This window comes from Pseudonaja textilis, chromosome 7, assembly GCF_049901715.1.
Source record: "Pseudonaja textilis isolate UNSWEBS1 chromosome 7, rPseTex1.2, whole genome shotgun sequence".
Lineage (NCBI taxonomy): Eukaryota > Metazoa > Chordata > Lepidosauria > Squamata > Elapidae > Pseudonaja > Pseudonaja textilis.
Genome location: NC_141996.1, coordinates 37,074,711 through 37,088,529, shown reverse-complemented (window position 1 = coordinate 37,088,529; position 13,819 = coordinate 37,074,711). Strand labels below are relative to the sequence as shown.

The window sequence follows — 13,819 nt, the reverse complement described above, 5'->3', positions numbered from 1 at the left end:
TGTGGCTTTATTCATAAAATATGCTATCTCAGTTAATTAAACCATGATTTGCTGGAATTAGCCAAATCAAGTGCACTTCTGCAAAACCCTGAATCATAAACTAACCACAGTAGCTGGATTTATACAGCACACCAAATAAAACAGTTAAATTTTAATCAAGAGTATTATGTAGTGTTTGAAGAGGAAGAGTTTCTTAATTGGCACATTTAAAATGTGCATTAACAACTCGGTATCAAACTCACGATGTTACATTGTCATCACCTGACATATTGTGACTTCCTCCCCTTTGCTAAAGTTGGGGTGGGTGTGGTCAGTGTGTGATAAATCCGACCCATGGGCTGAAAATTTGACACCCCCGCTATAAGACATAATGTAAAACAGTGTCACTTCCTAAAAACCAGGTGTCCCTTTTCTGTTGTGATGCTTGCCTCTTGGAACAGAACATTCAAGATTTGGATGACCTTGACGTTGTTGAGCTTCAATTAAGGCCTGGAAAACCTGATTTTTCTCCTGAGTATTAGACCAGAATTATGGATAAACCTGAATTGAAACTGAACTGACTTAATGGCTGCCCTGATTTAGTAACAACATTAAGTGAATCTGCTTTCCCCTTGTCTTTGCTTGTCAGAAGGTCACAAAAGGTGATCATATGGCTGCGGGGCCCTGCGATCATCATAAATATGAATCAGTTACCAAGGCATCTGAATTTTGACCACAGGATGCTGCAATGGTCCTAAGTGTGAAAAACAGTCATAAGTCACTTGTTTCAGTGCTGTTGTAAGTGAACTGTTGTAAGTCGAGGACTACTGTGTCTTCTTGAAGAGAGCATCTTTTTTTTCCAGCCAACCACGAAAAAAAGAATTGCCATTGTTTTTTCCGGAACATTTTTCGACTACTGGCGAGCCGGTGGTTTCATCCAATACTGACCAAGGCCAGAACAAGCGAAGGAACGGTCTATAGTTAAAAGGGTTTAAAAAGCAGAAATCCCACCAGTGCAGGTTTTCTAAGCCAATGAGGGCGTGCGTAAGACAACAACACGCCCAAGCCGGTGCACTTCTGAACGCGACTCGCCTCTCAAGGCCTCAGAAAACCGCGAAGGCGGCGCTCGCGTCGTTTGTCAGGAAAGCTATTGCCCCGCCTGGTCTATTTGATAGGCGGGCAAAAGCAACAAGTCCGGTTCAATAAGGGAGGCTGGCGTGTCCTTCTCCTCCTCCTCCTCCTCCTTCCGAGCAGGGGCCTTTGCTCGCCCTGCAGCCCACGTGGTTTTGCCGGCGCCCCTCCAGAGCTGAATTGTAAGTAGGTCAGGTCAGGTCGGTACGAAGTGCGCGCGAAGGGACCAGAAGCGGGTGCTGCTATTTTTGCCCGCTTTCCCAAAGAGAGACCGGCGCTTCTTTGTCCATTCCCGCTTGCGGGGGAGTCCGGTCCCTTCTTGCCTGCCTTTCCCCCGGCGAATGCTGCCAGACCATGTTGTCGGATATTTTCTACAAAGGGCCTTTTCCGCGCTTCTTTGCCGGTTTAAGCTTTGCTCTTGAAACGGGCATGGTGGGGACCTTTTCTTCCCGGAACGCGCGTGATTCAGAGGGAGTTGGGAAGCTACGAAGCTTGCAACCCAAATTGGGGACGGGAACTGGCGTGGAAATCTGTTCTTCCTGGTAAACGTCGGGACATATTGTAGGAAGGAAATATACCTTTTGATTCGGAGGAAGTGGAACGAAAGGGACCTGTGTAAAATGAAGTCTGTTTTGGGGGCTTGGCCTTTTGCAGATCTTGGGGGGTAATGGACCCTATAGTATCCACCTACCCGCATCTTTTGGGGTTATAAGGAATAACTTGGATTTCCATTAAAAGCAGTCCAGTGCTGTGATTTCGGTACAAGGATAAGCCTAGGTGTTTTAGTTAACACTCAACTCCAGTCTCTTCTCCATGAGTTTGTGACCAGCATGCTGTCTTGATTGAACATGCAACAAGTTCCTGCATCAGAAAAGAAAGTACACACACACACCATGGCTACTCCTCTTTATAGGGATAAGGAAAAAAAAAGTTCTGATACTATTTCAAAATAGCATGTAGGTCAGGCAAGATGATCAACAAGCAAGGGGAAAAAAGTGGAAAGCCATAGGTGGTGGTGGTGGTGGTGGTGGTGGTGGTGGTGGTGGTGGTGTGTGTGTGTGTGTGTGTGTGTGTGTGTGTGTGTGTGTGTGTGTGTGTGTACTACTTTCTTTTCCGATGCATAAACTTGCTCCATTTTCAAAAAGACTAGATTGATTTCAGTATTAAAGAAAACAGCACCTAGGCTTATGTGGACTGGATATAGCTGCAGTGAGCCTGTCTTTCTTTACTACTGGATTAAAACAATAGCCACTTCTTGAACCATCATAAAGCAACACTGGAATTCGATTCCAATTGCCAAACTCTGCTCTGTTTCTGTTGCATCTGTGAGTTTGGCAATTGGATGCTGATTTTCTGATCTATACAAGTACCATAATTGGTTTTCTGTTTTTACTGCTGGATCTCTTCAGGATTGTCACCAGCTATCTGGAGTCCTTATTCTGCATTCCATATGGCATCTTCTAGGGTACTATGAAATAAACAGATTGGAAAAGAGGGCAGCAAAAGCCCAGAAGGAAGGATACAGCCTGTGCCATGATTATGCATCTAATAAGGACCTGTACACTGGGGCTATAGAAACTATTGGGAATCACATATTTTAGAGGGATTTGAAAGAAGATGGTTGAAACTGACTTATGTAGGGAACTTGTAAATAATGAACAATAACAGTGTTTATATTTCTTTGTTATTTTCTAGACCTTGCAATGAGGAAAACGATTCATTTATTTACGTAAAATATTTATATAGCCTCTCATCTTACAACTAACTCTGGGTTCCTTCCAATCAAAAATTGTTCCATGTAAAGTTAATACCCCAGGGTTGCCAATTCAGGTACTGTTAATACAGAATTATGTTGATGTATTTTTCTATCGTTCTGAGATTAAACAGCAGAGGTTTGCTGTTTTCTCTGATGCCTTGTTGGAAGCCTAAAAAGGACGGACTAGTACATACAAGTATACACACATTCCAGTTCTTTGGTTTCTGTACAGGTAGACTTGTAGGCCAAATGAAAAATACTGGTTATTACTTATAAAGCCCTTTATAATATGGCTTTGTGCTCCATTAAGGACCATTTCTCCCAGAATGATTTTGCTGACCCTATTAGATAATTTTGAGAGAGCCAGTTGAAGGTTCTATCCATTGGGTAGCTGAGGGAATTGTGGGCACAAAAGCAGGCCTTTGCTGTGCTAGCTAAAGGGTTGGGAGGTGTCCCTAGCACTTTCTCAAGACTCTCAAAACAATTTTACTCAACTGGATTTTTGAAGCTTTATGTTACTGCTCTGTTTCTTTTATACACTTTTATGCTCAAAAGCATCTGTTCTCTGTGATTGTATTCTGTGAGATTTTCTGCATTTAAAAAAATGTTTTTACACACTTCCTTTCATGGTAGAAGCAGTATAATAATGATAATGATGGTAATAAAAATTAATATACATTGTTGTGCAAGCTTTTTTCTCTGTGGAGAATCATTACAAAGAAGTATGTTTCATACAGTGACCCATCATCACCTCTGTCAATAACTTTGAAGATATAAGCTTAGATTCGTTGTGGGTTTTTCAAAATTTCAACATTGGGATTTCTGGTGATAAGTGAATTGGTGTGATCCTGTGTGAATAAAACTTAAGATTTCTTGGAGGGACTAACTAGTTTTTACAGATGTTGATATCATGTTCTAAACTTTATGATTTGGGTTTAAACATTATAAGCCCCTTCGGTAATTTAAAAGAGCAACAAGGTATAAAATAAAATAAAAAGTTGAACTGCTTGAAATTGAATCTAGTAGTGCCGACTATGCTTCCTGATCCTAAGCAACTGCACAGAAATAAAATCCACTGGTTTCAATACATCATGTTGTGTCATCCTAGCTACATGAAAAATTGAATTCGAATGTACTTATTGGATGTATTTTGTTGAAATATGTATAAAATCAGGTGTTTGTTTCTTTGTTTCTTGTATAGCATCATGCCCAAGAAAGGAGGAAGACGAGCTAGAATAGAGAAGGAACCAGATTTGCCAAGCAAGCAAGCAAAAACAGAAGCAGTCAATCCTTTGCTTTGGAAATATGACAGTCTAGAAAGCTTATTTGGGAGTTTGATTGCTCCTATCAAAGAAGATGAATTTTTTAGAGAATATTGGGAACAGAAGCCACTGTTGATTCAGAGAGATGACTCATCCGTGGCATCATATTATCAGTCTCTCTTTCAGTTAACTGACTTGAAAGACCTAGTCAAACTGGGCTTGTATTATGGAAAAGACATCAATATATGTAAATGTACGAATGGCAAAAAACTTATTTTTAATAAAGATGGAAAAGTAAACTATGCACAACTGAAGAAAGATTTTGATCAGAAAAAGGCTACAATACAATTTCATCAGCCACAGAGATTTAAGGTAAATAAAGAACAATTGTTTGCATTTTCTGTCTGCTTTTGTGCTTGATTTTGACTCAAAACTAATGAATTTAGGAAGAAAACCATCATGTGATGTGTGCCAACTCTTTGCTTTAGGTTAATGTTTTTAAACTGAAAGAAAAAAAATCCTCAGATTACTTAATTTTTCTATTTAGTGTTAGTTTGACTTTATTTTGTATTTTTTCTATTTTGTATTTTTTAGTTTTTCTGTTTCGTATTTTTTAGTTGTGAATATATTTATTTATAAAATTTATAGGCCACCATCTTATCCCAAGGTAACTCTGGACTACATAGTTACTGTTTATATGTATTGCTGAGATTACTGGTATTATTTCACATTACAGGTAATCCTTGGGTTATGATGTCAACTGGAACCCGGATTTCTGTTTCTAAAGTGCAACATTACATAAATTTATCACTTAATGACAACAATCCCAGCAGTCCTAGTTGCCATCATAACCCCAAGATACATCAATTGTTAAATAGCAGGAGTCCTAGGTAAGGATCATGGGTCATGCCATGGGTGATGGGAGAGGCACAACATAGGAACCACGGAAAGGGGAAAGAGACTGTGGGCCAGTGCAAGCCCAGGAAGATTGAGGGAAGTTGGAAGAAGCCACGGGTGGGTGTGAGTACAGGGAGTCTGAGGGAAAGTGGCTGTGGGTTTTGTGAGTGCAGGGAAGCTTCATCTAGGGTGCCCCAGCATCCTTCATTATATAAGGAAACCAAGGAAAGAGGACCATCGCTTGGCACCAACTTGGGGTTAGAGGAAGGAGGCTGCAACACCATGCGTGCACTGGGTATCAGTCTTGCAGGAAATTCGTAACTTTCAGAAACTAACGCAGAGGTAAAACCAACACTTTATGAATGAGAACCTATTTGAGTTGTAGGACTGGTTAAATAAAAGTTCAAAATTATAGCCTCCATATAAAGCCTTAATTCGTTTCTAGTAGAGCTGAAGTAGCTATGATATCATTATTTCAGTCCTTGGGATCCACCATGTAACACAGTGCGGAGTGATCCTCTCTATTGTGTCCAGATGTCCACTTTTCCCTCCACTGTATTCCAAAGGTATTCTATAGCTATTATCTGATTTTGTTGGAATAATTTTCTGCTTAATCTTTTCTCACAAGTAATGTTGTCATACACAGATCTTAGGCTTCCTCCTAAGATAACATAACATAATTATATTAGGACTTTCCTTTTTGTAACAACTGTTCCTCGCTTGTTTTCTACCCAAATGGAGTTAGATTCACCAAGTCTTGGCAGGGTACATTTAAATGCTAGAAGACTTGTATTGCCAAGGTCCTGAAAAGGACCTACATAGAAGTTTGCTAAAGAAGATAAAGTTTATTATTTTTGCTTGTTTGAACATTGATTTGTCTCAATTAATACAGGTATTAGTGAGCTTTATTTAGGCTCCCTTTTCCTGAGTAATACACAATTTTTCTCTTATGTAGATCTTTACCATATTTGGAATAGTAGAATGCAACACTGATATCATTACAGATTTGTATGACAAAAATAGTTGCTTTTCCATAGTTAAAGTTATTTGTTATGTATTAAAATAAGGATGAGCTCTGGAGGATACAAGAAAAATTGGAATGTTACTTTGGCTCATTGGTTGGATCTAATGTTTACATCACTCCTCCTGGATCCCAAGGCTTACCTCCACACTATGATGACGTTGAGGTAAATAAATCCTTAGTTACCTGTAAATTTTCTGCTCACAACTATTTTGAAGAACAGAAATTTGAGGAGAGTTGTCACATATGCTATGAATGGAAAAATATGGAAGTTGTGTTGTAATAAATTAGATAATTATGCTAAAAACTGATAATAGATGCTGAACGTATGTCTACAAACACATTTTGTTTTAAATGAAAAATTCTTGCTATCTCTGTTAAAATCATTTGTGTATGTGGAATTTGGCTGCCATAAATGTGTATTCTTTAGAAAGAATAGGTAAAAGTACAGTTTGCTATAAGGTATTCTGATGCATATTGACATGACACTCCCAGGTGTTTATCTTACAACTTGAAGGAGAGAAACACTGGCGACTCTACCGCCCAACTGTACATCTAGCTCAAGAATACAATGCTGAACCTGAAGAGAGAATTGGAACGCCAACTCATGATTTCATGTTAAAGGTAGCATATGCAAAACCTCTTTTTATTCTTAAGCCATAAAAAGAGGATAGACTTAATTTAATGTTTTCAGAATACATTTGAGCTCATGTAACAGTATATCCCATTACTGTTCTTTTTCCTTTCCCTGTCACATCTGCTCAGAGGATTTCCTAATTTCAAACATAAATTGAAAAAGCATGTAAAAGGAAAATATCTGATGTAGAATTTGATATCTGCTTTTATTCTAATGCAGCTCTGCATGAAATGAGGGTCTCACTGTTTTGTTACTGACAGTAGGTAGGCAAATATAGCAACTTGAGCATAAGCACTTATAATTCCTATTATAACTATCATGCTTGCATTTCCTTTCAAGCCAGGAGACATGCTGTATTTTCCAAGAGGAACAATTCATCAAGCTGACACTCCTCTTGGGATATCTCATTCTACTCATATTACCATTAGCACGTATCAGAACAAGTAAGCATCTGGTATTATATGTCTAGTATAATTTGGTTGATGATTTTACTGAAAATAGACGGTTGTTGGCACGTTGATGCTTCAGTCATACCAGAACAGTTTTAAAAACAAAATTTGGTATGTTTTGCTGTTATGTGCAGAGATTGCTGTATTATGTTTAGGTTTGTCTATACCTAGCAGCACAGGAAATACCATTCCGGTGGCAGGAAGAAGGATTCAACTGAGCATCAGTATATGCTAGAAGCTAGTGTCCCATGGTCAGTGAAGAAATAGAAGCTGAAAACTGATTGGATGTTTCAGTAAGATTACAGCCTGAAAAATACCTCCAAATTATTGATGAAATGGTTTTCATAGTCTCTCAGATTGAATATTTCTGAAAATCTATGGGGAGACATCAAACATGTAATACAAGCAAGAACTCTTAAGACATATATCACCTCTGTTTTTTTCTTGGGTCTTTCCTTACTTTTCATGTTCAGTTACTGTGAGATCTGCATAATAACTTTCATAAAATATTCTGTAGGCTCTTATGTACATTGGAAAATTATTTTTTCCTGGAATTTCAGCACTTTACCATTTTTTTCTTTGAGGTCCCGTTAAAGGTCTCTTTGAAATGGCAATTAATAGATCAGCAGCCTGACTCTTATGGAAGGAGACCAAACCAAGTTTTTAAGAAATCATGCGGATATCTTAACATTTTAGAATCACTTACAATACTTTGCATTTGAGAAACTGCCATGAAAGGTGTCATAAAATAGTTGCTGAGAGACGTTGAACATGCACAAAGCACTCATTTTGTGGAAAACTAAAACCAGGAATCTAAAAGACATGAAGGTGCTCAAGACCTTGAGTACAAGGTAGCGGTGGATCTCGGGCAGCGCTGTGAGCCACAGGTTCAGTATCATCCCTTCTCCAAAACATGCTATCTGATACAGTCCAAGCACCCTGGTAAAACTGAATCCTCACTGATGCCAATGGAAAATCTGAATGTACTGTATGAGGTTCTGAGCTTTGCTATTTTTGCCTGTTTATGTACATTTTACCCTCAATAAGAAACATTTCTATAGATTGTTAATATCTTATTTGTTCTTAATAACTTTAATTTGTTTTGTGCATGCCAGCTCTTGGAGAGATTACTTACTGGACGTGGTTCCTGGACTTCTTTTGGATATAGCAAAAGAAGATGCTGAGTTTCGAAAGAACATTCCAAGGCAATTATTAATGGTAAAGCTACGAGGCTAAAGGAAAAATAATTTATTTGTCTGCTTCCAGAAACAAATATTATAGCCAGTGTTAATTCTAAAGTAATTCCTTTTAATCACCACTAAGAGTTCCATGATGCTATTGCAGGAACTGTGACCCTTAGGAAAAGATCTTACAGATGTTTTTATTTTAAATACCTTTATGTGAAAACAGTATGTTAATGAGTTCTCCATATTTCTAATGTGATATTTTTCATGCTGCTTTGTCAGCCTATGGGTAAGATCATAGAACAATTATATATTTCTTACAAAACTAAAATTTAAAAATAATCTAAAACTGAATCTGAAATGTACATTTTCATTTTTTTAAAAAAATACTGTAATCCTGGATGTGTGTAACTGACTCTTTCTTGTTCTACAACAGTTACTAATATAAAGCATTCACAAGTCTGCTTTATGTGAATGGTTTCTAAAATAATTAAGTTCTCATTTCAGATTGTTAGCAAGTTATTCTTGTCTTTTTGTTTAGAAAATGGATTTATCTGATTCATCCAGGCAGTTAAGTGGCTTCCTGAAACGCCTTGAAGGCCATGTGGAAAATGGGGGGAAACTGAGATCATCCTATATGAAAAAAGATTTTATTACGAGCAGATTACCTCCATTTATTGGAAGTAGTTTGGATTTTCTCACTCCAGGTGATGTTTAAATTCTCTATGGGTATATTTTGCAAAAAATAAGGGGACAACTTTTATTGTAATCAAAATTACAAAATATTTAAAAACTAACCACATGGAAGTAGCTTGCAAAAATTCATACTTAAAGAAGAGACAACACAATTACTGCATTAAAAAAAAATCCATGTTTCAATTTATATTTATTAAGGAGATTTGTGGAAGATTTTATTAGCAGCCTTTTGAGTGTGCACTACTCATCCAGGCAGACACCTGAAGAAGCCATTATTAGTCTTTGGAGTATCTGCAGCTGCTTTTCTTAGTTTTGAATGTGACAAGAAGTTAATGTTTCCTAATAGCGTTTCTCTTGGATGTTTCTTTTTTAGATGGAGCACCACCAAAAGTAGACAGCACAATCAGGTTAAGGTTTAAAGATTATACAATAATTACAACAGAATTAGAACAAGATCTTCTGGTGAGTACAAAGGAAGAAGGCTCACAGAAATGTGTTTGGTCAGCATGCTGTTCTTAGCATGCATAGTTGTGTCCAAGATCATCTAATTGAGATGTATAATTGTATTATAGTAATACTGTTGCTCTGTTCCATAAATAGAAACCATTAGTATTTAAGAAGGTTAAAAGGTTATGCACTATAAACTTGAAATTTGAGTTGAGGTCAGAAATCTCATTAAATTTGTAAAAAAAGAAATACTGAGCATAATTTAAGTATCGCTACAAATAATAAATGAAAGTTATTTACCCAGCCATGAAGAAAAGGAACGGTTGTATAAAAATGGGTTTACATTGTGCACTAGCAAGCTAATGTATAAAAACATATTTCTTATGGTTTTTCAGAATGATTCAGTCAGAGAAATGGTTTTTGTTTATCACTGCTTAAAGAATAAAAGGCAGATCCATATGATGGGGGATGAGAATATGAACGAGGAAGAAATAGCAGAGGTTGGTTTTATTTCTGTTTATCAGATCTTATAGTGCTACAGTCCATATTTTATTATTTTTAAATCCTAAATATCTCTTCTCAAATGGCATTATCAGTGGTGGGATTCAGCCAGTTCACACCACTTCGGGAGACCTGGTTAACTTTCTGAGCAGTTTGGTGAACTAGTTGTTGGAAGAAATCATTAGAGAACCGGTTGGAAGAAATCATTAGAGAACCGGTTGTTAAATTATTTGAATCCCACCACTGGGCATTACGTCTATATTTTCTTCTCTGCAGTTGTCAGGAGTACAGGTAGTCCTCGATTTATAACCACAATTGAGACCAGAATTTTTGTTGCTAAACAAGATGCTTATTAAGTGAATCATGCCCAATTTTATGAGTTTTTCTTCCATGGTTGTTACGTAAATCATTACATTAGTTAAGTGAATGCAGTTGTCAAATGAATGCAGCTTCCCCCATTGACTCTGCTTGTCAGTAGATGGCTAGCAAGGTTGCAAGTCGAGAACTAACTGTACATATGTCTTTTTACATATATCGTTCGTTTTCCTTCTTTTTTGAAATTGCTTGGATTCCTCTTCATAATTTTTGTAGATAAATGCAATCCATAGATGCACTTTTAAGTTACATGTGAATACACGTTCTCAGGAAGAAAACTTTTGTTTATATATTTTGATTTATATGGCCACCCCTTTTGCCAGAGTGACTTTGGGAGACAAAGAAAATATTTAATTGAAAAAATAAAAATAACTATAAAGAGATGGCTGCCAAGGACAGATGCTACAAAGTGATGATAAATCACCCTGGCCTCATTAAAGTCCTGCCTCCTGTGCCTAGTCAAACAACCAAACTTTAAATACTTTGGAAGGCCAGCAAACTTGGGACCAATCTAATATCAGGAAGTTCCAGAGGGTGAGTGCCACGACCCAAAAAAGCACACAAGATGTCCTGTTAATTGATGGGATATGAAACATGACTTCCTTATTTTTTAGAGCATGAGAACGAAAATAACTTATTTTGGCTCAAATATTTAGGGGTATGATATTGTTTATACATTGATACATCAATGTACATCAGCATATATTGATATATCAATATATGCTGATTCTTACATACTGTAGCGGTTTTCATTTGATTGGAAAACTTTATTTTTTATTTTTTTTAAATTTTTATTGGTTTTTAAGACGAACATAGACAAACAAAACAAAACCATCAAGCCATCTTCCATATATATATATATACACACACACACACACACACACACACACACACACACACACACACACAGAGTGTGCTGGTTGGTTTACAAATTGTTTTGTTTTGTGTAAAGTTTGGAAAACTTTATTGTCACATTCCTGATTGCCAATGAAATTCTCAGAAGCCTTGGTCAGTCATCTTTGGATGCTATTTTTTTTTCTTAATTGAAATGGGAAAACACCATATCTTCTTTGCCATAAGGACCAAACGTAATAAATGAAACCATAATAATAAAGTTGGGAAGATTATTAGTTTGTTTAAGTAATTTCAGTTGGGAAAGAAATTTAGTTTCTCTTCAATTAGTTAAAACCAAAAAAACACCCAGACTCCAGGAAAGCAATTTTTCATAAACATGCTATTATATCATCATTTTGCAAGTATGTTGCACATTTTCTCCTCATTTGAAATAGTTTTCTAGTATTATATTAGACCTATGATTGCACACTGTATTCTAAACCATATGGATCTAGTCTTTGTAGCTTGATTTATGGCTTAATCCAGTTAGTGATCTCAATGTCTGCAAACTGTTATTTAGAAAATTGTGGTTTAATGTGCTCCTTATGGACAATACAAGTATCATATAATTCTCTTCTACTTGTGTGACATCTTGATACATAACACTTGGGTTCCTACAATAATTATAATCAACATGAGCCTTAGCCAACTGAAACACTAGTTATACTCACAATTATGTATAGTTATTATTAGGCCAGAATACGTATTGTTTTGTACATTAATTTATATGTAACTGTTTAATTTTACTTGATTTTTAACAAGCATTTTTCTTCTTTAAGAAGGCACATGGATTACGATTTCCTCTCTCTCACATGGATGCACTGAAACAAATATGGAGCTGTGATACTGTTTGTGTTAATGACCTTAATCTTGGTTCAGAAGCAGAAAAAGAGAACTTAGTGATATCATTGTGGACTGAATGCCTTGTTGAAGTAATCTAAAGATAGGTTCTTATCACAGTTAAGAAACCTTATATATTTTGGATTTGTGTAGAGGAATCTACTATGAACGTAAATAACCTTACTGAACAAAGATTTGATAATCAGGTAAAGCATATTGCATAGAAATTATTCATAAAAGGCTGTCATACTGTCTTGGGCATTTAGTAAGATTGTGAAACATCTGATTCTTTTCCAAATGCCTGATAGTTATGAATTTAGGCATTTGAATCTGAAATATGAGGAGACTGCCTGATTTCTTAATGTGCAAAATAAGAACACACTGAATGTGCTAAATATAGGTGGGGTCAGTGATGAGTTAATACAGAAAGTTGTTTATTTGTGCTATTTAAATTTGCTTCCTTAAAGTGTCATCTGATATTGTGCCTAGTGGTGTGTTCTTTGAATGAAGCCAAGACATTTCTAATAAACATCTTGCAGTAAAATAAATTTCCTCAAATGAAGAAAATTCTACAATTTGTGTAACATCCTGTTTTGTGTCCATGAATATCAGAAGCAGCATGTTGCTATCTCATGAGCAGGAGAGTGAAAATTATGTCTCTTAGTTTCTTTTCCTTCTTAACCCAGGTACCAATGTGGAAATGGGTGGGGTGTGTTTGATTACTTTTTCATTGGGTAGAAGCCTTTTCACAATATTCTCTCTACAATTTTGAATCTGTACATATATTTTAGTCTTAAGTTCCAAGCCACCAATATTTTCTCCCTTTTTTTTTCAATATGCATGTTATTTTAGTGATAATTGGTTTGAAAAATATAGTACGATTTATGGCATTGATAATTACTTATAGATCCCATATATGAAGTCATTTGGAGGCAAACTTTATCAGCGGCATTGTGATCTCTTTTTTAAAAAAAAGGAAATGCTCTTTTATAAAAACCTTCCTTTTGTGCTATTTTTAAAGGATTATTTCACTTTAGCATAGTACAGAATGAGAAAATTCTCTGTATAGTAGCAGCAAATAAAACTCCATAAAACCTTATAGAGCATGAATCTGTAACAGTTCCCAAATGCCTTTTAAAAGCATGATAGTTCTTATTCCTTGTTGCTTATCTGTTCCCCAGAATCAACAGAAAAAATGCCATTTTGAAACTACCCCTTTATTCACTAGAATCCAAATAGACAAGACTGTATCTTAAAGATGCGCTATGGTAGGCTTCTTTCAAAGCTATTTTTATGGTAATCTCTTGAATAGATACCACTTCATTGTAAGACATTAAATTAAACCTATAATATTTCACAAGAAGAGTTCTCCATTCCTCTACTCGTTGCAGAATACCTTATGCCACCAGACTCGAAATTCTAGACCTAGAAAACCTAGAACTACGCCACCTTCAGTCAGATCTAAGCATAGTATATAAAATCATACATTGCAATGTCCTACCTGTCAATGAATACTTCAGCTTCAACCATAACACAAGAGCAAACAATAGATACAAACTCAAGGTTAACTGCACCAAACTTGATTGCAGGAAATACGACTTCAGCAACAAAGTGGTTAATGTCTTGAATACTCTACCTTACTCTGTGGTTTCTTCCCCAAACCCCCAAAACTTTAACCTTAGACTGTCTACTATTGACCTCACCCCTTTCCTAAGAGGTCTGTAAGGGGTGTGCATAAGCGCACCAACAT

At 36.4% G+C, this 13,819-nt stretch overlaps 1 protein-coding gene across 9 annotated transcripts; it reads left to right on the top strand.

Annotated features, from left to right (window-relative positions):
• The first annotated feature begins 1,146 nt into the window (after positions 1 to 1,146).
• RIOX2 (ribosomal oxygenase 2) lies at positions 1,147 to 12,641 on the top strand. 9 transcript variants are annotated; one of them, XM_087937445.1, is made up of 11 exons: positions 1,147 to 1,292; positions 2,806 to 2,940; positions 4,068 to 4,500; positions 6,093 to 6,212; positions 6,542 to 6,670; positions 7,023 to 7,126; positions 8,248 to 8,350; positions 8,858 to 9,023; positions 9,386 to 9,474; positions 9,855 to 9,959; positions 12,009 to 12,641. In XM_087937445.1, the coding sequence occupies exons 3-11, from the start codon at positions 4,072 to 4,074 to the stop codon at positions 12,168 to 12,170; spliced, it is 1,407 nt and encodes a 468-aa protein (XP_087793571.1). In that variant the 5' UTR covers positions 1,147 to 1,292; positions 2,806 to 2,940; positions 4,068 to 4,071; the 3' UTR covers positions 12,171 to 12,641. The 9 variants fall into 9 exon arrangements, with proteins under 9 accessions (XP_087793571.1, XP_087793576.1, XP_026556525.1 ...); XM_087937449.1 differs by having other exon boundaries at positions 1,172 to 1,292; positions 12,012 to 12,641; XM_087937447.1 differs by lacking the exon at positions 1,147 to 1,292 and adding an exon at positions 1,309 to 1,652.
• The last annotated feature ends 1,178 nt before the right edge of the window (positions 12,642 to 13,819 follow it).

Bases quoted from the DNA above. Each gene is read 5' to 3' on its own strand.
- RIOX2 (XM_026700739.2), top strand. From the start codon at position 1,465: ATGTTGTCGGATATTTTCTACAAAGGGCCTTTTCCGCGCTTCTTTGCC. The intron at 7,127-8,247 runs GTAAGCATCTGG...TGTGCATGCCAG, and splicing joins ATTAGCACGTATCAGAACAA to CTCTTGGAGAGATTACTTAC. The intron at 9,475-9,854 runs GTGAGTACAAAG...ATGGTTTTTCAG, and splicing joins AATTAGAACAAGATCTTCTG to AATGATTCAGTCAGAGAAAT.